This window comes from Ranitomeya variabilis, chromosome 4 (genome assembly GCF_051348905.1).
Source record: "Ranitomeya variabilis isolate aRanVar5 chromosome 4, aRanVar5.hap1, whole genome shotgun sequence".
Lineage (NCBI taxonomy): Eukaryota > Metazoa > Chordata > Amphibia > Anura > Dendrobatidae > Ranitomeya > Ranitomeya variabilis.
Window position 1 is genome coordinate 436902567 of NC_135235.1, and position 27023 is coordinate 436929589.

The window sequence follows — 27023 nt, forward strand, 5'->3', positions numbered from 1 at the left end:
AGTGGGAGGCGACACCCGCCGTCAAACACACAGCCGTACTATCAGGGGCCCTGTGCCAGTGACGTCGCCAACGAGTGTGCCCCCCCACCTGATGAAGGAACCTGCACTTTCATTTGCACCTTCCTACGATCGAGTGGGCCCCCCCTGCTTGCTCAGGATCACAGCACTTGCCAAGTTGAAATACTTTCCTCTCCCAATCGATCAGTGCTTGACCGTTGCAGGACTCACAAACAAGAAAACCCTGACAATAATAGAGTGTTCAAGTACTGATCAGCGCTCAGCAGGAGAAGTGGAGTGGAAAAGAGGATAGGGAGATGTGGAAAAGGGGGAGAGGAGGGTTGGGGTGGATTAGGAAAAAGCTAGGGAAAAAGAACAGATCAGGACCATCTTCTTACAGGAGCCTCAACAGCACCAAAAGCAGTGATGGCAGAGGCAAAATTTGCCTGTGGCACCACAGGTCCCAGGAAAACAACTAAGTAACTGCTCTGCACACATCTCGAGGCAAAAATGAGGAAGTGCAGAGTGGTCACTTAGAGTTCAGATGGCATTTCTGCACAGTGATTTGTGCAATCAGTGTCATTGTCCATTCGCATCAATCAGTGCTGGGGCTGGTGACTTTGGCGTTACCTAGCACCAGCCTATGATCGGTGCTGTTGCAGCACTCATAATAGGCTGGACATCAGTGTTTCAGGCTATTTAATTTGCTGAAGCACTGAAATCGCTGTGATTGGCTGTTCAGAATTGAACAGCCAACCACTGCAGTCATAGTTGCGTTGTGGTATCACCAACCCACCGTGACGAATGTGAGAATCAGCAGGCACCTTATTGCAATCACTGTGACTGCGGTCTCGGAGCCACATTAAGGATAGGACGTATCCATATGTAATAGGTAAGCACTTACTAACCTGAGTGTATGGATATGTCCAAGGTCGTGAAGGTGTTAATTCTGATTATATCCTTACCTTTTCCATTTTGCTGTTTTAGAGAAATCCATAGTTTTAATTGTATGCTAATGAGTTGTAAGTGTTGTAGGCAGGCAGTGCACTTACATTTCTTCTGGATGTATGGATGTGCTAAATTTATGTAAAAATTGTCAATTTCCTAATTAAAGGACAAATATTTTTATTGATATTTTTATCATAAAATATTTTATTAATGGTATGCAGTCAAACGATGTCACATGGATCATACATTTTATATTTTTTAAATTAGCTCCACATGTTTAAGTTAGTTATTCCAAGATTATTACTGTAGTCTGTTGCTGAATTGTATGATTTGTCTTGGTAACAGGGTCTTCAACAGTCACAGAGACATATTAGATGAGACATCTTGTAAGTGTAAAAAAATACAGTTACTGTTATCCCCAGTAGAAATGTAATGTTTCTCATCCATGGTCTTCATACAAAGGTAAATGAATATTCTGTCAGAGAATAAAAACAATTAATATTTTGCATTACCCTGGAAAAGAAGGAAGTTCAGTCAAAAATGTTTGTGAGGGTCTGTTCACATTGCATTTATACATTAAGTTTGGTGTATGCATTCAGAAGGCTTCCAGCAAAAAATGCTATAAGTATCTACTGTATATGTCTCCATGCACCCGACATTTGCCAAAAGAGTGTCCATTAGGGCTTGCTCACACGCAAGACAATCAGAATACACTCAAATGACACTAGTCTCAAACTCAGACAGAGCTTGATCAAAGTGACATTAGCATAACCCGCCGATTCTCTCGCATAAGATAATCAATGACCATGTGAAGCGTCCCTTAAGGCCCCGTCTCACATAGCGATTTACCAACGATCACGACCAGCGATACGACCTGGCCGTGATCGTTGGTAAGTCGTTGTGTGGTCGCTGGGGAGCTGTCACACAGTCAGCTCTCTCCAGCGACCAACGATCAGGGGAACGACTTCGGCATCGTTGAAACTGTCTTCAACGATGCCGAAGTCCCCCTGCAGCACCCGGGTAACCAGGGTAAACATCGGGTTACTAAGCGCAGGGCCGCGCTTAGTAACCCGATGTTTACCCTGGTTACCAAAAAAAACAAACAGTACATACTCGCCTTTCGGTGTCCCTTGCCGTCTGCTTCCTGCTCTGACTGAGCCGCCGTACAGTGAGAGCAGAGCGCAGCGGTGACGTCACTGCTGTGATCTGCTCTCACTTTCCGGCCGGCAGTCAGTCAGAGCAGGAAGCAGACGGCAAGGGACCTGACGGACATCAGATGGTGAGTATGTACTGTTTTTTTTTTTTTTACATTTACGCTGGTAACCAGGGTAAACATCGGGTTACTAAGCGCGGCCCTGCGCTTAGTAACCCGATGTTTACCCTGGTTACCAGTGAAGACATCGCTGGATCGGTGTCACACACACCGATTCAGCGATGTCAGCGGGACCTCAACGACCAAAAAAAGGTCCAGGCCATTCCGACACGACCAGCGATCTCACAGCAGGGGCCTGATCGCTGGTACGTGTCACACATAGCGAGATCGCTACTGAGGTCGCTGTTGCGTCACAAAACTAGTGACTCAGCAGCGATCTCGCTAGCGATCTCGCTATGTGAGACGGGGCCTTTAGGCATATGCTGGGCTAATAGGTATCTTGTGTTTGTATTCCTTTTGCTCTCCTGTATAGGATAGATAGGGGGTAACTTCTACACTTGGTTCAACACCTTTAAACTTGTACTAACCATAGAATGAACCAAATAATTCATATAAATGAACTAAATAACTGTTGTTTAAAATGGGGTTGACCCACCATTGTATAATGCATCCAATGTACAGATTATAACAATAAATATTATTTGCAATTTCTATGCTGTTAAAAGTGATCCCATGAAGAATTACAATATTTTCTTACAAATAATGGCACCTCTGATTATTTATATGGCAAAGCAGTGTGCAGGTGCATCTACTGAGCTGAGATCTGCAAGTCCAATTCAGAGCGGTCAATATAAATAGCAGCCATGGCAGAAAGTTATTTTTATTGGCTACTATTCTGCAGCGTATAGTGTATACAGAGACTTGGCTGTGGGCAGAGTGGCTGGGCATGTGTGACCAGCAACATTCAGCTCATTAGATAACTTGAACTGACCATATCATTAATCATTGGCCATTAAGAGCCAGGACAAACCTAAACAGAGTTAATTGGGTTGTCCATGTTTTTCTTCAAATATGTTGTTTCTGTCAATGGTTTTTATCAGGTATTTTAAAATGAATATGGCTTAGCTGCAAAGTAAGCAGGTAGACTGAATGCAACAGGGGAGACACCAGGCAGAAATAACAAGTTACTCTATTCACGCAACAGGATTTTATCAGGAAAAGATTATTGTTAAAGGCAAATCACATTAAAGGAAAATATTCACAGAATTATTGGAAAAACAATTATTCAGACTGTAATATGTTGTTTAATGTACAAGAAAGAACCTCAGGATAAGCTGAGAATTTACAGTAAAACCTGGGTCTAGTTGGGAGGGGGGTAAACATCTTATTCGGCAGGAGCAGTCCATAGGAACGTCCGCGGCTTTCTGGGCCCTGACAAAAGCTACTGTCCTGTCTCATTAGCCACACATTTTCCTAACCAAGTCATCTGGACCCTGTCTGGCCTACAGCCTCCCCCCTGCCCATGCACGATAACGTAAGTCCATGTTGAAAGTGACGGCCCGTCTCACACATATCCATCGATCATCGTCCCAGGCCTGAGTCTCCAGCTGACTATCCTCGGTGACTCTTCAGTTCTTGACCACTGACAATAGTCTCCTTGGTCCTTATTGATGGGGGCTGGTCCTTGACTGTTAACCGGCACCATCTGAGTTGGGAACCTTGACTGGCGTCGTTTGGGTCTTCAGTGCTTGACCGTCGATGAGTGAAGTCTGAACCTTGACTGGTGTAGTTCTGATTTGACCATCTTCGTCTGATTCTTGGCTTTGCAGATACATGTGGCTGCAGCCTCCTATCTTGGCCACTGGAGCTACACCAGGAGCACCTACTACTTCACTTGGTGCCAAATTTCCTGCCGTTTTGGCGCGCTGGTATTTTAGATCCAAGGCTGGCTTCATCACTGTCACCTGACCTAGAGTACTGCCAAATTCTGTCCCTCGTTCAACTTTTCTCCTTTGAAAGTACCTCAGGGTTTTGTTCAGGCCTGGAAGCAGCACATCATTGAAGAATTTTATCTCTTATGCTTCCCTTTCCTACAGCAATGCCAAATACAAAAACTGTGCACAGCTGTGGTGCAGTTTTTGGAAAAAAGCAGCCTTATTTTTCTAATCATGGAAATGTCTTAAAATGGAGGATAAACTCTCACATGAGAGATACCCAGAATAATGTAATTCACAATTTGGCTATAAGGATCAACCTTGCCATCAACGTGCATAACACATCATCCTAGTCCTTTTTTTCTGTGTGGGTCTATCCTGTATCTGCATCCAGCTCTGAGGTGCCTCCACAAGCAGATATTCATTGTATACCTTTTAGAAATGCCAGTTGAAAGAGTTCACAACCTTTCTTATTGTGTCTACTAGGGTATTTCTCCACTTATCTGGAAATATTATCCAAGGAAGCTCTCTCTCTCTGACTATTTCATATTCTACAGTTTGTCCAGTCCCTTTAAATGGTTATCTAAAATGTAGACTGCACACACCCACACATGGACACCATAATGAAGAGTTTAGATATTATAATTACTGTATATGTGGTTTATACTTACCCTCTTGATCCTCACATAGTGTTATGATTTTCTTTTTCTTTTGACAGCTATGATCACTACCGTAAGGACAAAAGCAATTAAAAGAATTCCAACAACAACGGAAAGTCCAATTGTAGCCTGGTATATCATATCTGCTACAGAGTCTAAAACAAATAAAAAACAAAGGGAATAAAATGAATTACAAAATAACGTAATAGAAATTGTGTCATAACTATCATGAAATTATTAAATGTTTTCAACACAGAAAAGCCCTGTTTCTAGACTATATACCCCTCCTCTCCTCTCAACATCGCTTCCGTGTTCCTTGGATCATTCTGGAAGTGAAATACTGCATATGTTTGACTTACTATTAGTGTTGAGCATTCCGATACCGCAAGTATCGGGTATCGGCCGATATTTGCGGTATCGGAATTCCGATACCGAGTTCCGATACTTACCGCATATCGGATACCGGAATCGGAAGTTCCCAGGATTCAAACTGCACGAAATCAGCCAATGAGGAATGATTACAAGTGTGGGCACATCCTGTTCAGCATGGTGGGCATGTAACTACTGGCAAGGCTGTGATTGGCTGCTGAAATGATGTCATGATGCACTATAAAAAACGCTGCCGCCCTTTCTGGCTCACTATGCTGTGAATTCAGTTAGGCATAGGACTCTGTGTTCTGACTGAGGGCCAGTTGAGATAGCGATTTGCTTCATTGTGCTTTTCCCAGGCTAATTTAGCAACCGCTGTGTGTTCACCTTGCTTTTGCCTTGCAGCGCTGTTTTCACAGCGATCTGCAAGGTCTCTGTGTGTGTGTGTGTGTGTGTGTGTGTGAGTGCAGTCCACTCTGTAGTCTGTGTGCAGCCACAGCCGGTTGTATTCATCTCAGGGTGGTTCACTGCCTCATACTGTTCTATCCATTGTCCTTTTTTGCAAATAGTGCAGGCTGCTGCACATTTTTTCAAATAATTCCTATTAGTGGCTTTCCACCTGTATCCATCTAAATTGTGGAAAAACACTACATAGGATAATGTAGAGGAGGTTTTTTTGGGCCTTGCAGCGCCGTTTACGGCTGTCTGCACGGTCTCCGTGTGAGTGCAGCTCGCCCTGTAGTCTGTGTGCAGCCACAGCCGGTTGTATCCAGCTCAGGGTGCATCACTGCCTCATACCGTAAAATACATAGTCCTTTTTTGCAAATATTGCAGGCTGCTGCACATTTTTTCAAATAATTCCTATTAGTGGCTTTCCACCCATATCCAGCTAAATTGTGGAAAAACACTACATAGGATAACGTAGAGGAGGTTTTTTTGGGCCTTGCAGCGCCGTTTACGGCTGTCTGCACGGTCTCCGTGTGAGTGCAGCTCGCCCTGTAGTCTACTGTGTGCAGCCACAGCCGGTTGTATCCAGCTCAGGGTGCGTCACTGCCTCATACCATAAAATACATTGTCCTTTTTTGCAAATAGTGCAGGCTGCTGCACATTTTTTCAAATAATTCCTATTAGTGGCTTTCCACCCGTATCCAGCTAAATTGTGGAAAAACACTACATAGGATAACCTAGAGGAGTTTTTTTGGGCCTTGCAGCGCCGTTTACGGCTGTCTGCATGGTCTCCGTGTGAGTGCAGCTCGCCCTGTAGTCAGTTCTGCCAAAAAAAATAAATAAATAATAAAGTTCACCAAACACACCACTTTACAGTTGTGTAGGCCACATTAGCTCATATTAAAGTCTAGTCCACACTTTAGAAAATTAGTGTTTCTTATACCTGTTAGGAGCTGTTCAGGAATAAGCACACTAAGGCTACGTTCACACTAGCATTGTGCGCCGCTGCGTCGGCGACGCAACGCACAAAGCACGCAAAAACGCGTCAAAACGCACGCAAAAACGCTGCGTTTTGCGACGCATGCGTCGGTTTTTGCCGAAAATCGGACGCAAGAAAAATGCAACTTGTTGCGTTTTCTTGGTCCGACGCTTGCGGCAAAAAAGACGCATGTGTCGCACAACGCAACAAAAAAAAACGCATGCGTCCCCCATGTTAAGTATAGGGGCGCATGACGCATGCGTCGCCGCTGCGTCGCCGACGCAAACCCGACGCACATTAGCTTAAGGCTAATGTGAACGTAGCCTAAGTCCTTAGTACTTTTCTGCTTATCTTTATCAGTCAACCAAGATGAAAAAGGCAGGGAGTAAGGCACGTGGGCATGGGCGCGGAGCAGGGAGAGGACCTGGGGATTCTGTGCCTGCTGCGGGCACCGGTGACTCATCATCACCCAGTTTCAGGAGGGAACAGTCCTTCATGCGCAGCTTTGTCGGAGAGCGCCGTACACCGCTGCTGCGTGAAGACCAAATTGAAGCCGTTGTCGGATGGATGGCAGCTAACGCATCAACTTCAATTAGTGCCACATCCTCTCAGGCACAGAGCACTGGAGAGCACCCATCTGTCTCTTCACCACCTGCCAAATTGCCCAGGCAGTCAGAGAGCCCAGGACAGGAGCCGTCTCTACTTCTGTTCTCTGAATCTCTTGGCTTGGAAACAGGGGGCCAGCCAAGCAGCATTGGAGAAATGGAAGAAGAGGCAGTGTGCAGTGATGCGCAACAGCTTTGTCTCTCTGACTCTGAAGAGGCGGGTGGGCCAGTGCCTCCGGTCACCACACCGCAGTACGCATCTGATGACGACACTCAGGTGCCACTTTCTGGTGCGTGCTGTGCTGCCGAGACTACCCAGGAGGAGCAGTTGGTGGCAGAGGGTAGTGTAGATGATGAGGTCCTTGACCCATCGTGGCGTGAGGGACAGGAAGGTGGTGGGAGCAGCTCTGAGGAAGAGATTCCCTGAACGGGCCAAAGAGGGAGAGGGAGGGGGAAGACGTCGGAGCCTGTAGCCTCCACTTCGGCACCCATTAGGAGCATGTCTCTTCCAAAAGCCAAAAAGGGCGCTCCCAAGACTTGCAGTGCCTGGTCCTTTTTTGACACAGTTGCAGATGACATTTGCTTTGTCAAATGCAAGGTGTGTCATCATAAAATCAAAAGAGGGAGAAATGTCGGCAACCTCAATACCTCAAACATGTGGAAACGTGCGGACCAAGCACGTGGTGGAGTTACAAAAACACACTGAAGACCTAGGCCAACCAACAGTGGAAGCTACCACCTCTTCAGCTCGTGTTGCCTCTTCCTCCAGCTCACACACAGCTGGTTCGGCTTCCTCCCAGGATCGCCATGGAAGAACCTCTGGCACTGTTGTCCAGAGACCCACTGTAATTCCACCCACAGCACAACGTTCCCAGTCATCCTCACACTCCCAGCCCAGTCTACAGCCATCGGTAGTACAGGCATGGGAGAAAAGGCGGCCTTTCTCGGCAAACCACCCATGAGCTCAGGCTCTGACTGCAGGCATTGCCAAACTTCTGTCACTGGAAATGCTGTCATTCAGGCTGGTGGAGACTGACAGCTTCCGTGACTTGATGTCATTGGCAGTCCCACAGTACAATGTGCCCAGCCGCTTTTATTTCAGCAGGCAAGCCGTCCCTGCCCTGCACAAGCATGTGGAGGGACACATAAAACACGTGCTACTGAACGCCGTCAGTAGCAAGGTCCACCTCACCACCGATGCGTGGACCAGTCACCATGGACAGGGGCGATACCTTTCCCTCACTGCCCATTGGGTTAATGTTGTTGAGCCGGGTACAGATCGTGCGAGTGGCGCAGGACGTGTCCTGCCCACTCCAAGGATTGCAGGAATCCAGTCTGTACGCATTGACTCCTCCTCATACACAAGTTCCTCAGAATCATCGCTGCAGGAGCCGTCACAATCCACCTCCACATGGACCCGTGAACGTTTACCTGTTACGACCGACATGAGCACAGCCATGGCCAAACATCAACAGGCCGTCTTGAAATTAATTTCTTTGGGGAATCGAAGCCACACAGCGCAGGAGCTCTGGAATGCCATCAAGCAGGAGAGCGATGTGTGGTTTGTGGCAGCGAATCTCCAGCCAGTAGGGTTGAGCGTCTTTTGCTTTTTTAGGGTCGAGTTGGGTTTTGTGAAACCCGACCTTCTCGCAAGTCGGATCGCATGAAATCGGCCGATTCTACTGTAAAGTCGGGCTCCGGACCGGAACACGAAACCCAATGCAAGTCAATGTGGATTCTCTCTCTCTCTCTCTCTCTCTCTCCTCCGTGCAAAGCATGTGTTGTGTTTGACTGCGGAAATCACTGCAGCCCAAACGGTAATATGGCTCTATGACGCCGCAGAAACCTGGCCGGAACCTATGTCATCACGCTGCCCACACTCCTTAATTGGCTGAAAAAATGGCGGGGAAGGCGTCATACAAAACGCGACTTTGGCGCCAAGATCGCCGACCACGTGGCCGATCCCACGCTGGAGTCGGGTCGGGTTTCACGAAACCCGACTTTGCCAAAAGTCGGTGACTTTTGAAAATGAACGATCCGTTTCGCTCAACCCTACCAGCCAGGCATGGTAGTATGTGACAATGGCCGAAATCTGGTGGCAGCTCTGGGCCTCGGCAACCTCACTCACATCCCATGTCTGGTACATGTGCTCAACTTGGTCGTGCAGATTTTTTTGAGGGACTATCCGGATCTTGATGCACTGCTGCACAAGGTCCGCCTAGAGTGTGCTCACTTGCGGCGTTCCAGCACGGCAAGATCGCGCATTGCAGCTCTGCAGTGCCGATTCTGCCTTCCTGCTGTCCCTGGGCTCTAACACCGCCAGTTGGTTCCTGGAAGTGCTGTCCGCACAGTCAACAGTCGCTTCTCTGTTATTGGGGTTCAGTAACGTCAGCTGCTCCCCAGCTGTGTGTGCGGCAATACCTCCAATCTGCTCCTCCTGCTGTCCTTGGGCTCTAACACTGCCAGTTGGTGCCTGGAAGTGCTGTCCGCACAGTCAACAGTCACTCCTCTGTTATTGGGGTTCAGTAACGTCAGCTGCTCCCCAGCTGTGTGTGTGGCAATACCTCCAATCTGCTCCTCCTGCTGTCCCTGGGCTCTAACACCACCAGTTGGTGCCTGGAAGTGCTGTCCGCACAGTTAACACTTGCTGCCTTGTTATTGGGGTTCAGTAACATCAGCTGTTCCCCAGCTGTGTGTGCGGCAATACCTCGAATCTGCTCCTCCTGCTGTCCCTGGGCTCCAACACCGCCAGTTGGTGCCTGGAAGTGCTGTCCGCACAGTCTACAGTCGCTCCTCTCTTATTGGGGTTCAGTAACGTTCAGTAAGGTTCAGCTGCTCCCCTGCTGTGTATCCGGCAACGTGTCATGCGACCGCCACTCTGGCACACTAACTGACATTTACATGCCTCCAGTGCAGGCTTCGGCCTACAGTCTGCTCCTCCTGGTGTCCCTGGGCTCCAACACTGCTGGTTGCTGCCCGGAAGTGCTGTTTGCACAGAGCCAAACACCTCGCCAATGTGTTAGTGGGGTTCAGTAACATCAGCTGCTCCCCTGCTGTGTATCCGGCAACGTGTCATGCGCCCGCCACGCTGGCACAACTAAAATTTAAGGGAACCTGCCCCCCCCAGGCCTTTGTTACTGAAAGAGCCACATTCTGCAGCAGTAATGCTGCACAAGGAAAAGGTGCCTATTTTCGTTGTGCTCCTTGCACACGCTGAACCTAACACTTATGAAATGTGTCTCCTCACACCGTTAAACCGTCCCAGAGGTGGGACTTTCCTTTGTAATGTGATGCAGCACAGCCGTCATTCCTACCCCCTTGGCGCTGTGCGCCACCTCCTCAGCGTTGTTTGATTCTGTCCCGGAGCCTGCGCTGTTATGTTATCCCTTGGCCAGGCACACTTAGCGCTGCCCGTCTTCTGACGGCATTTGGTGTCAGGCTGGCTGCACCTGTGCGGCCGCGCTGGCCGAGATCCCGCCTCACAGTGTCTTCTGATTTAATCACACTGCGGGCCTGGGATCCATGGCCATGCGCAGTGCATATCTTCACCTCAGGCTCTCACTCATCTCCCTCCGCCTTCTTCAGACTATGCGTCGTCAGCTGATCCCTGACAGCATGCCACGGCCGGGACGCCGCACAGTCTGAAGAAGCCGGAGGGAGGGGAGTGAGAGGCGAGGATATGCACTGCGCATGCCCATGGATCCCAGGCCCGCAGTGGGATTACATTAGACGACAATATGAGGCGGGATATCGGGCAGCGCGGCTGCACAGGCGCAGCCGCACAGGCGCAGCCAGCCTGACACCAAATGATGTCAGAAGATGGGCAGCGCTAAGTGCGCCTGGCCAAGGGATAACATAACAGCGCAGACTCCGGGACAGAATCAAACAAAGCTGAGGAGGCGGCACACGGCACCAAGGGGGTAGGAATGACAGCTGTGCTGCGTCACATTACGAAGGAAAGTCCCACCTCCGGGACAGTTTTACGATGTGAGGGGACACATTTCATAAGTGTCTAGTTCAGCGTTTGCAAGGAGCATAATTAACAGTGCCACCTTTTCCTTTTGCAACATTAGTGCTGTACAAGATGGCTCTTTCAGCAACAAACGCCTGGGGGGGGGTTAAAGGTTCCCTTTCAACTTGCTCCAGTGCAGGCTTCGGCCTACACTCTGCTCCTCCTGCTGTCCCTGGGCTCCAACACCGCCAGTTGGTGCCTGGAAGTGCTAGCTGCACAGAGAAAAACACTTGCCACTGTGTCAGTGGGGTTCAGCAACTCCAGCTGTTCCCCCGCTGTGTAGCCGGCAACGTGTCCTGCAAACGCCACGCAGACACAAAGCTGCCGCCAGTGCAGGCTTCGGCCTACACTCTGCTCCTCCTGCTGACCCTGGGCTCTAACACCGCCAGTTGGTGCCCGGAAGTGCTGGCTGCACAGAGAAAAACACCCGCCAATGTGTCAGTGGGGTTCAGCAACACCAGCTGTTCCCCCGCTGTGTAGCCGGCAACGTGTCCTGCAAACGCCGCGTAGACACAAAGCTGCCGCCAGTGCAGGCTTCGGCCTACACTCTGCTCCTCTGCTCCTCCTGCTGACCCTGGGCTCTAACACCGCCAGTTGGTGCCCGGAAGTGCTGGCTGCACAGAGAAAAACACCAGCTAATGTGTCAGTGGGGTTCAGTAATGCCAGCTGTTCCCCTGCTGTGTAGCCGGCATTGTGTCCTGCAAACGCCACGCAGACACAACAACTGCCTCCAGTGCAGGCTTCGGCCTACACTCTGCTCCTCCTGCTGACCATTTGCTCCAACACTGCTAGTTGGGGCTCTAGGAAGACAATCTTGAATAGGTCCCCATCATGGTTCCAGTACCGTCAGCTGGTTCCGGGTAGAGCCTTTGGCTTAGGTGCCTCCCTCTGGGTATCCGAGTTCCACCAACGTCAGGTGGTCCTTGGTAGTGCTTTCAGGCACCGGTACCTCCTGCTTAGTAACCGGGTTCCAGTAATGTCAGCTGGTCCTCGGTAGTTCCATTGGCTCTTGGACCTTCGGCTACCCATCCGGGTTCCAGTACTGTCAGCTGGTTCTCGGCAGTGTCTTTTACTCTTGTACCTTCTGCTCCCCATCCTGGATCCAGTACCGTCAGCTGGTTCCGGGCAGAGCCTTTGGCTTAGGTGCCTCCTTCTGGGTATCCGAGTTCCACCAACGTCAGGTGGTCCTTGGTAGTGCTTTCTGGCACGGGTACCTCCTGCTTAGTAACCGGGTTCCAGTAACGTCAGCTGGTCCTCGGTAGTTCCATTGGCTCTTGGACCTTCAGCTACCCATCCGGGTTCCAGTACCGTCAGCTGGTTCTCGGCAGTGTCTTTTGCTCTTGTACCTTCTGCTCCCCATACTGGTTCCAGTACCGTCAGCTGGTTCCGGGCAGAGCCTTTGGCTTAGGTGCCTCCTTCTGGGTATCTGAGTTCCACCAACGTCAGGTGGTCCTTGGTAGTGCTTTCAGGCACCGGTACCTCCTGCTTAGTAACCGGGTTCCAGTAACGTCAGCTGGTCCTCGGTAGTTCCATTGGCTCTTGGACCTTCGGCTACCCATCCGGGTTCCAGTACTGTCAGCTGGTTCTCGGCAGTGTCTTTTACTCTTGTACCTTCTGCTCCCCATCCTGGTTCCAGTACCGTCAGCTGGTTCCGGGCAGAGCCTTTGGCTTAGGTGCCTCCTTCTGGGTATCCGAGTTCCACCAACGTCAGGTGGTCCTTGGTAGTGCTTTCTGGCATGGGTACCTCCTGCTTAGTAACCGGGTTCCAGTAACGTCAGCTGGTCCTCGGTAGTTCCATTGGCTCTTGGACCTTCGGCTACCCATCCGGGTTCCAGTACCGTCAGCTGGTTCTCGGCAGTGTCTTTTGCTCTTGTACCTTCTTCTCCCCATCCTGGTTTCAGTACCGTCAGCTGGTTCCAGGCAGAGCCTTTGGCTTAGGTGCCTCCTTCTGGGTATCCGAGTTCCACCAACGTCAGGTGGTCCTTGGTAGTGGTTTCTGGCACGGGTACCTCCTGCTTAGTTACCGGGTTCCAGTAACGTCAGCTGGTCCTCGGTAGTTCCATTGGCTCTTGGACCTTCGGGTAGCCATCCGAGTTCCAGTTCCATCAGCTGGTTCTCAGCATTTTCTCAGCCTTCTTGTACCTTCTGCTACATTTCCAAGTTCAAGACCCTAAAGACGACGACCCGGAAGACCACCCCTAAGATGACGACGACACCAGAGACGACAACCACTGAGATGACGACAACCCTGGAGACGATGACCCTGAAGACCACCCCGATGACGACGACGACGACCCCGGAGACGACGACCCTGGAGACGACGACATGGAAGACCGAGAAGCAGAAGAACAAGAGGCTGCAGAACAAAGAGCAGAAGAACATTAAGCATAACACTAAATATCAGAGCAAAAGATATTATCTAAATTATAAGCAGAAGAAGACTAAGCAGTGTATGGGGGTGAGTCCGTTCCTCCTCGTGGTGCCCCTGGATAAAGCCTGATGCTGCAGGCCAAACTGAACGCGGACAAATGTAACTCTTTTGTGACAGGCAGAACGGAGGATGTAATCTTCAAACTTTTATAGATAACAACTACAGGAATGCCTGTCACAAATAAGAATATGTTGAAGAAGTAGAATATGAAGAAGAATAATAGTTGAATAAAAAGAATATGAAGAATGTAACAAAAAAAAATAATAGGTAAAAGATGAAGAAGAAGATGAATAAGGTGAAGAAGAAGTTGATGTCAAAGATGCTGATGATGATGAAGAATAAAGTGTGGGAGAAGTTAAAAAAAAAGGTGAAGGGCGTGGAAGTAGTGAAACATCAATATCTGACAAAATAAAAAAATTCTTAACATAGTCAATATCTTTGTAACTCCGAACATCTTAAAAAAAAATAAAAATCCTGCTATTCTATTTGATTGGGCTAAACCTCTATGCCTTTAATGTCTCCGCCACCTCCCCCAATACATCCTACATTATTCTTAGTTGTTTTCCTTCATGTAGAATGAACCTACAAGGAAAAAAAGGGTTTATTTTAATTCCGATATTTTCGTCCCATTGACTTGCATTGGTATCGGGTATCGGTATCGGAGAGATCCGATATTTTGCCGGTATCGGCCGATACTTTCCGATACCGATACTTTCCAATATCGGAAGGTATCGCTCAACACTACTTACTATTAATTCATGATATAGGATAAGTAAAATGATTCTGTAGATTATTATCCACTATGTCCTTCCTTCCTTTTTTAAGCATGCAACCATCGGACCGATCCTCAAGAAGCCAACTCTTGACCCGTCCTCTATGTCCAACCATTGCCTTATATCAGTACTCCCATGTGCCTCAAAACTTACTGAACATCCATCTATGTAAACTAACCTGAATTATCATCGTTGTAGGTAAGCAACATGTTCTTCGTCACTGCAAGGTCTCCATCATGAGGCTCTGGTGTTATTCCCAACAGCTCGCACATTAGTGCATACACGTTCACACTTTCAAAAGGCTCCACTACCAGGCCTTTTTTGAATGATGGGCCTACAGCTCTGAATATGGTTTTCATTTCCATTTCTTTATTATCAAAGCCATGTTCACCATTATTAAATTGGAACTTTGCATACTTGAAATAAAAAGTGAGCCACAGTTAGAATACACAGGAGATATTCCTATTATTATTTCATATTTTGTTACCATCATTAATAATCTATAGCTGTTAGATCTAATTATAAAATACTGATCAGTAGGAGATGTATCTATGACATCGTACCTGTGATAAAAAGCCTCGTAATTTTATGGAGGCACACTGTACATCTATATGTCTTTGATTTCATATGAAGATATACAGAGCATTTTTTGACAAAATTCATATGCATCCAAAACTATTACTTAAAGTTCATATTACATAGGTATTGATTCTTTCTACACGAGGATAGCTCCATCATTCAATGGCACCCAAAGTCCCTCGGGCTTCTTAGCCCATTCTTATACCCTGTGTGATAGTAGTTAGAACAACTGCCAAAATGAATTTACAATCTATCAAGCTAAAGAAAAAAGGAAAACATTAGCTACAGTAGGTTTGTGGAAAAGCAGAGGTTTGTGATGGTCATTGTGTTTCTGGTAATTCTGGTGTAGAAGGTGATGAATATTGTGAGGTCTAAAAAGGGACGTGCTACGAGAGTGGACCCTGTGGGACGTGGCACTGAAGCTGCCACGAGCGAGCGGACCAGGGTGAGCCAACCCCTATACAGGCATTGTTAGGGGCAGACCCGAGGGAGTCAAGTACCGCAACAGCTGGCACCAAGATGGACGGCTCAAGAGAGGGTACTCGGATGGAAGCACAGGCTAGGAACCAGGGTGAAACGGAAAAGGTAGAACCGGACAGTAAGACTGGACCGAACAGGTTGACAGGACAGAACCAGTATACAGGAAAAGGGACAGAACTGCGTACAGAAAGCACATGGTAATCAGGCGCCGACAACATGGAGGAGCCGCCTGATAAACCCTGAGCTAACACCTGATTGGAGTGCTAACGCCTCTGGAAAGGTGCAGAGAGGGTTAAGAGGACAGAGAAGCACACGCCCGCGACCTAAGGCGCATGCATAGAGCTGAGACTCACCGGAAGGAGGAAGGCGAGAGAACACCACGCTGGATCCCCCTGGCGGCGGAATGACAGGATAGAGGATCAGCGTAGCGCCTGGAGCGGTGAGCGGGAAGCAAGGCAGAGGACCTGGAAACGGAGGCAGCGGCCGCAGCAGAGGTAACGGTGACAGCGTGGCGCCTGGAGCAGTGAGTGGGGAGCAGGGCAGAGGACCCAGGAGCGGAGGCCGCGGCTGCAGCGGAGGTAGCGGCGGCAGCGGCCGCAGGCATGACAAATATACAGTTATAAAACATTGAGTTTATAACAAATCTTTAAACTATTTCAAAATATGGATATGATAAATTAATGTGCAAAAAGAGAACATAACTAAAGGAGTATTTCCTTCTCAAAATTTATGTCAGATGCACAAGACATGCCATACATTTTCGATATATTGGGGCAAAACATGATATTTTAGATTTTATTATCAGGTTGAAAAGAAGTCAATCAAGATACTAACAAATTGTTGCACAAGCAAAAAAGGTTAATGCTGTAAATAGCCTTTACTTTTAACCCCTTCCCAATATGGCCAATTTCCTTTTGTGTAATTTTCATTTTTTCCAACCCTATTTCCAAGAGCCATAACTTTTTTTTAGTTTTTCGTCCACATGTGACGCTTGTTTAAAAGTTGTACTTTTCAATGATGCCATTTATTTTATCACATAGTGCACTGGAAAACAGAAAAATAATTTTAAGTGTGGTGAAAATGCACAGAAGATGCAATTCTGACATTGTTTTTGGGAAACTTGAATTTGAAAATAGTTTTTATGGTATACATTGTGTGGTAAAAAATGACCTGACGGTATGATTACTCCTCATCAGTACTGAATTTGTCCAGTTTTGTTATTATTTTAGTTGTGAAAAAAATATTGGAAATTTGTAAAAATTAGATTTTTATTTAATTGTGTCTCGCCATTTTCCGAGACCTGTAACATTTCATATTTCGATTGATTTTTCGGTAGATGGGGTAGCATGAGAGCTTATTTTTTGTGGGGCAAGATGACATTTTTATTGATATTATTACGACCTACATGACATGTTGACACTAGTGTTGAGCATTCCGATACCGCAAGTATCGGCCGATATTTGCTGTATCGGAATTCCGATACCGAGATCCGATACTTTTGTGGTATCGGGTATCGGTATCGAAACAACATTAATGTGTAAAATAAAGAATTAAAATAAAAAATATTGCTATACTCACCTCTCCGACGCAGCCTGGACCTCACCGAGGGAACCGGCAGCGTTCTTTGCTTAAAATGCGCGCTTTTCCTTCCTTCCGTGACGTCACGGCTTCTGATTGGTCGCGTGCCGCCCATGTGGCCGCGACGCGACCAATCACAGCAAGCCGTGATGTAATTTTCAGGTCCTTCTAGGCATTCAGTATTTTAAATGCCTGGACCTCACCGAGGGAACCGGCAGCGTTCTTTGCTTAAAATGCGCGCGTGTCCAGCCTCCCGTGACGTCACGGCTTGTGATTGGTCGCGTCGCCCATGTGACCGCGACGCGACCAATCACAAGCCAGAACGTAATTTTAAAATCCTGAAGGACCTAAAATTACGTCACGGCTTGCTGTGATTGGTCGCGTTGTGGCCACATGGGCGGCACGCGACCAATCACAAGCCAGGACTTCACGTAAGGAAGTAAACGCGCGAATTTTAAGCAAACAACGCTGCCGGTTCCCTCGGTGAGGTCCAGGCTGCATCGGAGAGGTGAGTATAGCAATATTTTTTATTTTAATTCTTTCTTTTACATATTAATATGGATCCCAGGGCCTGAAGGAGAGTTTCCTTTCCTTCAGACCCTGGGAACCATCAGGGATACCGTCCGATACTTGAGTCCCATTGACTTGTATTGGTATCGGGTATCGGTATCGGATTGGATCCGATACTTTGCCGGTATCGGCCGATACTTTCCGATACCGATACTTTCAAGTATCGGACGGTATCGCTCAACACTAGTTGACACAATTTTGGGTTTTAGATTTGTTTTCTTTTTATAGATAGGAGTAAATGTTTCTATATTTTCATAGATTGTAGTTTTATGGATGCAGTAATACCACATGTGTACTGTTTTTTTATCTGTAATGGAAGAAAAGGAGGGTGAATAGAATGTTTTTTTTTCATAAATTTAAATTTTTTTATTCTGTGCTAAAGCACTCGCTCGTGGCTGTAAAAACCCTGGGTGCTGAAAGGAAAGCTGGGTGATCTGTACTTACATTGAGTTGCGGTGAGGCGCCCTCTGGTGGATGTTCTCATGAACTGCAGCCTTGGAAAAGTTCCCACGCTCGAGTTCATATGAGTTCATCCACCAGAGGGCGCCTCACCGCGACTCAATGTAAGTACAGATCACCCAGCTTTCCTTTCAGCACCCGGGGTTTACAGGCACGAGCGAGTGCTTTAGCGCAGCTCCTGCCTGTAAATTGATTTAACCCCTTCAGATGGATTTACTTCGTGGGACCTGACAGTTCATCCGAAGGTATGTATATTGTTGGTTTATTATTTTGCCAAGCGAGGGTCTTCCGGATGGATTGAGAGAGCAATAAAATATTACAACAACCGCTGTGTTTATTTCATTAAACTACTTTTAAATCATGTGTGTGTGTGTTTTTTAACCCTTTCATACAATTGGATTAATAATGGATAGGTGACATAATTGACGCCTCTCCATTATTAATCTGGCTTAATGTCACCTTACAATAGCAAGGTGACATTAACCCTTCATTACCCATATCCCACCACTACACGGGAGTGGGAAGAGAGTGGCCAAGTGCCAGAATTGGCGCATCTTCCAGATGTGCCTTTTCTGGGGTGGCTGGGGGCAGATGTTTGTAGCCAGGGGGGGCCAATAACCATGGACCCTCTCTACGCTATTAATATCTGCCCTCAGTCACTGGCTTTACCACTCTGGCGGAGAAAATTGCGCGGGAGCCCACGCCAATTTTTTTCGCGATTTATCCCTTTATTTTAGCAGCTACAGCACCCAAATTTTGCACATACACACTACTAACATTAGTAGTGTGGAATATGCAAAAAAAAGGGGATATGAGATGGTTTACTGTATGTAAACCATGTCTCATATCATGTCGGGTTTGTGAAGGAGAAATGAGAAGCCGGCAATTGATTTACCGGCTTTTCACATATATCGCGCTGAATTAAATATAAATACAGAATATATATGTATGTGTCTCAATGACATATATATATATATATATATATATATATATATATATATATATATATACTGTATATATGTTTTACCGAACATTTGAGCACATAAATCCATTAGATGTCGGTTTTGCAAGCCTGCGAGAAAATATCGCAGTACGGATGCCATACGGATTACATACGGAGGATGCCATGCGCAAAATACGCTGACACACCCTGCCTATGGATGACATACGGACCACTATTTTGGGAACATTTCTCCGTATTACGGCCATATTACGGCCGTAAAAAACGGACCGTATTGTCTTACGCTGAGTGTGACGCCGGCCTAACACACAGCCATTACCTGCCTGGTATGGGTCCCACTCCATAAACCCTCTACCAATTAGCACCGTACATTCACAGAGTATGTTGGTCAAGGATTGAGAGATTGATATGAGTCTAGTTGTTAGGGAACGTTCACACTAACTTTTAAATCGAACAAGTGAAATACGATAAAAAATTGTATTGCTCTCGAACCAATGTTATTCAATAAGGCAGTGCAGATCTGTGTATTTTTTTCTCAGCTTTACTCGGCATGAGTAAAAAAATCGCAACATGCTGCAATTTCACTCAGAAATCAGTACAGTCCGAGAAAAAAAAGTCACATGGCATACGAACCATCAGTATGTCTTCAGTTTATTTACGAATACATTACAATATTGTTTGCATAGGAAACTCTAAATGGTCCTGTAAACGATTAATAGCTGCTGAGTAAAAAAACGAATTGCATATGGACAGTGCACAGACAGTACACGTATGATAAGTGAGGAAAATAATTGATCCACTCTCCTGGATGAGAATGGAACCAATTTTTTTCATTATACGCTACTGTGAGCAAACCCTTAGGAGATCAAACATTGCACTACTCAAGTCATGAATTTTTGGCATTAAATAGGCATTTTGTAGTTGTTTGACTAAGGATAAGGGACTATGTAGATGCAAAAGATTGAGCTAAATTTAAGGTATCTCCAAATCAGCAGAATAGGCAGTGAGTGTAAAGGTATGTGCACACGTCAGGATTTCTTGCAGAAATTTCCAGAAGAAAACCGGAAATTTTCTGCAAGAAATCCGCATTTTTTGTTTTGCATTTTTTTCCCGTTTTTTTCACGTTTTTTTTAGCATTTTGCAAGCGAAATTAGCTTGCAGAATGCTAAAGTTTTCCAAGCGATCTGTAACATCGCTTGGAAAACTGACTGACAGGTAGGTCACACTTGTCAAACATAGTGTTTGACAAGTGTGACCAACTTTTTACTATAGATGCAGCCTATGCAGCATCAATAGTAAAAGATAGAATGTTTAAAAATAATAAAAAAAATAAAAAAAATGGTTATACTCACATGCAGACAGCCGATCTCCTCAGCGGCGTCCGTTCCTATAGATGGTGTGTGTGTGCAGGCGCTTCGATGACGTCGCGGTCACGTGAGCGGTCACATGAGCGGTCATGCGACCAATCACAAGACCGCGACATCATCGCAGGTCCTTCACACACTCCAGCTATAGGAACCGAAGCGGCAGCATGCACCTGAGAGGCGGGAAGACTGCGGGGGCCATCGAAGGTGAGTATATGACTATTTTTTATTTTAATTCTTTTTTTTTTACCAATTATATGGTGCCCAGTCCGTGGAGGAGAGTCTCCTCTCCTCCACTCTGGGTACCAACCGCACATAATCTGCTTACTTCCCGCATGGTGGGCACAGCCCGTGCGGGAAGTAAGCAGATCAATGCATTCCTAGGTGTGCGCTATCCCGCAATTCCACAAATTTAATGAACATGTTGCTATTTTTTCGTGGAAAAAAATGCAACATTTGCACAAAAAATGCGGAATACCCTGAAAATAATGGGAGGCATATGTTAGCGTTTTTTTCGCGTTTTTATCACGTTTTTATAGAGAAAAAACGCGAAAAAAACGCGAAAAATACTGAACGTGTGCAAGTGGCCTAACACTCATTTGTTTACATTATGCACTGCACACCACAAATAGTACAGTGTATTATCTATGCAATCAAAGGATTGCATATTTCATTCAACTTGTGGGACAATTAAGTGTTGTAAAAAAATATTTTTATTTGTCTAAAAAAATGTAAAAAAATACTCAAAATTCCTGTTTTCCAATCAAAGATATTTTTTATTGGAGAAAAAGTCACATATTTGGTAGCTTTGCATATGAAACAAATTTGCCACTGAAAAATTAAAAAGGTAAAAATGTATTAGTTCTTATAAAGATAAAAGTGACACATATGGGCAAAGAAAATAGGCAAAAATAGAAAAAATAATAAGGGGGAAAGTGGGGGGAACCTTAATGTCTATTTTCATTCCCCATTTGTGTATTTTTATATTTTTGGGTGCAGTATTTCCTTTTTTTCTTCTGGTTCCGCAGCTGGCCTGGCATTTTTTTTTTTTCATGCATTGACAGTTGAATTCCGCTATTTGACATCAACAATGGTGAGCTGATATCCCCTCTCTTTCTTTTTGTAGCAATCAATACTTTAAAAATATTTTGCTATTTTTCCCACATGGGCAACACCATAAAAATTCAACATACAAAACCAATGTCAAAATTGCTATTTTTGTTCATCCTTGTATCCACAAAAAAAGTGATCAAAAAGTAAACAATTGGTATAAAAAATGGTACTAATAAAAGCTACAACTCATCATTGGGCAGCACGGTGGCTTAGTGGATAGCGCTGCAGCACTGGAGTTCTGGGTTCAAATCCCACCAAGAACAACATCTGCAAAGTGTTTGTATGTTCTCCCCGTGTGTACGTGGGTTTCCTCTGGGTTCTCCGGTTTCCTGTCACACTCCGAAGACATACTGATAGGGAATTTAGATTGTGAGCTCCATTGGGGACAACGATGATAATGTATGTAAAGTGCTGTGGAATATGATAGCGCAATATAAGCAAAGAATAATAATAAAAAAAATAATTACATAAAAACAAGCCCTCACAGAGCCATAATTGAGAATATAAAAAAGTCATGGCTCTCAGAATATGACAAACAGAAAAATGACTGTTTTTGTTAAAAAGTGATTTTCTAGGTAAAACTTAAAAAATATATAAAAATTGGGTTTCACACCATTCAGAGGAGCCCATACTATAAAACTGCATTTTTATATATCTCTCACAATTATTGACATATTAAAATGCTAACAATACTAGAATTAATGTTTTTTGCTAATCCTGCCTCCGAAAAAATGAAATTAAAAGTGACTAAAAAGTCAAGTTATAGTGTGGGTTTATCAGCTATTGCCTGACAGCTGTAAAAATTGCAACCATGGACAGGCTCTGTGCAAGCCACAGCACTTACCAGATCCCAGAGGTTGCTATTGCTCTCAAGCTTTAACCCGTGTCCAAGGATCTGGACTTACACAGGGGCCATTTGTTTGGGGAAATGGAGTCAGCTACTCGACCATGGAGCAGGCTGGCAGGAGTGGTCAGCTAGCTAGTAGTGATGAGCAAGTATGCTCGTTACTCGGGTTTTCCGAGTATGCTCGGGTGATCTCCGAGTATTTTGGGTGTGCTCGTAGATTACGGTATGTTTTTGTCACCGCAGCTGCACGATTTGTGGCTGCTAGACAGCCTGAATACATGTGGGGATTCCCTAACAAACAGGCAATCCCTGCATGTGATCAGGTTGTCTAACAGTCGCAAATCATACAGCTGCGGAGACACAAACATAATCTATGAGCACATCCAAGATACTCGGAGAACACCCAAGCATGCTCGGAAAACCCAAGTAAGGAGCACACTCGCTCATCACTACTAGCTAGATCAGAACTATGAGGACAATAAAGAAATAAAACTACAAGAAAGAGAGAGTAGTCAGAAAATGGATCAAAAACTTTAAGAGGAAAAGTACTAGAACAGGACCTGAAATGTAAAGATGTAAACAAGGCAAGTAGATTTATATCTGTCAGCTGCCAGCAGTAAGTTAGGTGTGATAGTGTCCTACTGTCCATGGTAGGTAGCTGATTACTTCAGCTAGACTGCAAACACACCCATACTGTCAGATTGGACAACACTACAGGTCCCAGCCACTGTAGCCTGCGCTGCCAAGATCTTCTGGTCCCTATGTCTTCTCCAACACCAGCATCTTCTGCAGAATAAATATAGTGGTGACAGGAGCAGACATCACAGGAATTGATCCCGGAGGAGAAATTACACATATACCCAAAACTAGTAAAAACTACAACTTGTTCTGCTAAATAAAAATACAATCTTTCCTACAGCTGTATGGAAAAACGAAAAAAGCGGCCAGATATAAATATACTTGCCTGATTTGCATATATAAACGTGATGTTTTTAATATATTTTGACTTTCATGTTTACTTAATTTGGGCCATAGTTGACATGTCAATTATGCTGTGCGGTGAACAGAGTTTTTTTATTATTAATATTATTATTATTATTATTATTATTATGCTATAATAGCAATAATAATTATATATATATATTGCAAGCATTATAACAAATGTTTCTGTCTTTTAACAAAAATGTAAAATAGAGAGCCCCAACATCTCAGTTTTCCCAACAGATTAAAACAAAAATGTTTTAATTTAGGAAAAATAAACTTACAAATATGACACACATGTATATATGTCATGATTGCATCCATAATGATCTTCACATTCAGACTATTTTATCCCTCACAGTGAACACTGCAAAGAACAATGCTAGAATTGCTGTTTTTGTTTAGCATGTTCCACAAAAGAGTTAAGTAAAAATGGTCAAAAAGTTGTATGTAGCCTAAAATGGTACCAAAGTAAATTACATCTTATCACGCCATAAGTAAGCCGTCACACAAGCCCATTGAAAGGGAAAATGTAAAATGCATAGCTCTCACAATATTGTGACACAAAAGCAAATTCTTCTCCAGAGAGTGTGCAGTTTAGGCCAATGGTGCAACCATGCCACTGGTCAAAATTGTCAATCAATCTGGAGTAGACTACCCTCTGCAAACAGGAAGCTGGAAGACTGGGGAGTGGTGTGCTCCTGACAAGCCAGCTTGAGCTAACCCCTTTAAATGATTAAATTACGTACTGTTAAATCAGTGTTTCTCAACTCCAGTCATCAAGAGTAGATCCACCAACAGGTCATAGTTTCAGGATTTCCTTAGTATTGCATTGGAGATGGAATTAATGCTTTAGCAGGTGATTATCACCTGTGCAATACTAAGGATATTCGAAAAACTTGACCTATGATTTGTTATTTTAGAACAATGCATATTCAGCATTTCAATTCTACAGGTAAATTTACCAAATTTTAGCATGCCAAATGTAAGGGTAAAATAAGAGTACTTACACTATGTATGACATATCCTGGCTCACCATACAATACTAATGGTGTGATTCTTTCATTGTTCGAATAGTGCAATCTGCCGGGAATCTCTTCTTTCTTGTAGACATTCAATTTAGGGTGACCACCTTTCAATGCTTGGTATACTTTTTCCAAGTTTCCTTCTTTAGGTACTAAAAGTCCTGATGGCCCATAATCCACTAAATGAAACTGAAGATCAGAAAGAGAGAAGCCTGGTATATCTTTCAGGACAATCTCACCCTCGCCTTTCTGTACTGTAGTCATACCATGATCTGCAGTGATTATAACATTGAGTTTGGATTCCAAGCCATATTGTCGCACTTTATTCCGTATGTGTCCAACCATACGATCTATTTGTCTAACAATGTCTTTGCGCTGCTGAGTATCTGGTCCATGTTTGTGTCCTGTCACATCGGGTTCTCCAAAATATAGTGCTACAAAATCAAGATTTTCTTCTGTGAACCACTTCATCACAGTTTCTACATTTTCTTGCCATTCAGCTTCATTGCTATAGTTGTGTACTTTACTCTCAACTTTTTTAATGTTTACAGTTTCACCTCTATATGTGGCATTGCCACCAGGGAAGAAAAGTGATCCAGTTTTTAAACCCTGGGAACAAAAAATTTTTTTCAGTTAATGCAAACATTTTATGATATTTACTTAGTAAGGCTATGTTCACATGTTGCGTATTTGCAGCTTTTTAATGCAAATGAAAAGGTGCTTTTTACAGTACTATCAAAAGTTTTGTGTTTTTTCAGACAAAATTGGACAACTGTTGCTTTTTTGAAAACTGCCGTACTTCACTTCTTTCAGCGTTTTTGCAAAGTTTTTTTTGCCCATAGAAAGCAATGAGTAAGTCCAAAAACGCAGCAAAAACATTGCTAACAGTTTTTTAAGTATTTTTAATTAAAAAAACAGGTACAGAAGGATGTAAAACTCGTTTATTTTTGTGATTTTCCCAAGTTTAAACCAAAATGTCTTGATGTTGGTTCTATAAGAAATATACAATTATTCTTGAACAATAGGACTGTTATTATTATGCTGAAAGGTAAAGCCGCACATACACCTAGTGCATTACTAGAAAATGTACGTAAGAATTCCAACATGGTATACATTGTGTAACAATATTGGAATTATCAATGAAAGATATTACATGAATTTATTAGGATACATTGCATGAAGATTCAGACAAAGCAGTATGATGTAGAGATAGAGACCCCGACTTCAGCAATGTGTCAGTGTGTCACTTACTGTACTGTGTGTTCCTGTTTCAATAAAATCAGTATTTTATAAGCAGGAGATACAGGACTTGGCACACTGACGCCATTGTACAGCTCTGTGACACTTCGTATTGGAAGGAGAGAGCACTTTTCTAGGCCTGTGCATGCACAGTATAATGAATCAGAGGCATGTAGTGTTGATACTGGTGCTGAAGCTCAGCCATCATACTAACAGCCCTTCTAAGGGCTAATCGTTTGCATCACATACAATCTGCATTTAGCCTAGGGAGGGAGAGAGAGTCGCAGGAGCAGGGAGAGTGACAGAATCTAGTCTGCAGACAGGGATTAGGCCTGTGCAGTGCGTTGCCACATACTGTATATAGCTGCAGGTTTTTTTGTAGGGGCTGAAAAAAAACAAACTATATTTTAATCCATCAAGTATTACGTGCTTTGATGTTCTTTTTTATGTTATAAAAAGCACACCCAAAAATCATTGAAACATTTCCTGGGCTACATTTCTAAGCCACACACTATTCCGTGTGAAGTAAATTTCTGTGATCTTAAAGCTTTTTAGCAGTTTTAAAACATCTTGTAGACTTCCATTTCTCAGACATACAGTGTTACTTGATCTGTGAATATTTCTGTGATCTCTAAAAGTGAACAAAAGCTTTTAAATATTTTGTAGGCTTCCATCTCTAAGACATGCAGTGTTACATGGTCTGTAGGGATGCTTGAGCACAAAAACGCTGGGTGCTTGTTGCTCGAAGGAAGCAATTCCTAATACTTGTATGCTCATTTTGGGGATCAAGTATAAAAGGAGTCAATGGGAAAGCCGAGATTTTTTCCAGCAGACCCTACAAAGAGGTCTGAGGAGCAATGAAAATGTTCAAATGGATGGTAAAAGTGCTGAATGGAAGGAGAACAGCATGGGGAGGACCCCTGGAAGCATCTCTGACTCTCAGATCGCTGCTGAGAACAATGGTGTCACACTTTTACTACACTTTAACCCCTTTCCGACATCGGGCGTAATAAATATGCCAATGTCAGACACCCTCCCTTTTATGTGGGCTCCGGCGCTGAGCCCACATGTTTTACAGCACATGTCAGCTGTTTTGAACAGCTGGCATATGCCGCTAACAGCCGCAGGAGGAATTGCAATCCTCCTGCGGCTGTTAACCCGTTAAATGCTGCTGTCAAACTCAAACTGTAAAAACCTGCCTCTGACTACCCCCCCGGTCGCCCTTGTTACATTAGCACCAGCCCCAATGTCTCCTGTAAAGTATATACTGCAGCCCCAATGTCACCTGTGAAGTATATACTCTAGCCCCAATGTCTCCTTCCTGTGAAGTATATGCTCCAGCCCCAATTTCCCCTGCAAAGTATATACTGCAGCCCCAATGTCTCCGGTGAAGTATATACTCCAGCCCCACTGTCTTCTATGATGTATATACTCCAGCCCCAATATCTCCTGTGAAGTATATACTCCAACCCCAATGTGTCCTGTGATGTACATAGGCCAGCCCAGTGTCTCCTATGGTA

At 44.8% G+C, this 27023-nt stretch overlaps 1 protein-coding gene across 1 annotated transcript in view; it reads right to left on the reverse strand.

The window, feature by feature from the left end:
* Positions 1-1105: 1105 nt before the first annotated feature.
* The window catches only part of ENPP7 (ectonucleotide pyrophosphatase/phosphodiesterase 7), a 51626-nt gene continuing 25708 nt past the window's right edge, over positions 1106-27023 (reverse strand). The window contains exons 3-6 of the mRNA XM_077251434.1: positions 24250-24873; positions 14486-14723; positions 4704-4846; positions 1106-1420 (exon numbers count right to left, since the gene is read on the reverse strand). Coding sequence (XP_077107549.1) covers positions 4725-4846; positions 14486-14723; positions 24250-24873 — 984 coding nt within the window. The 3' untranslated portion in view covers positions 1106-1420; positions 4704-4724. The remainder of the gene's footprint in view (positions 1421-4703; positions 4847-14485; positions 14724-24249; positions 24874-27023) is intronic.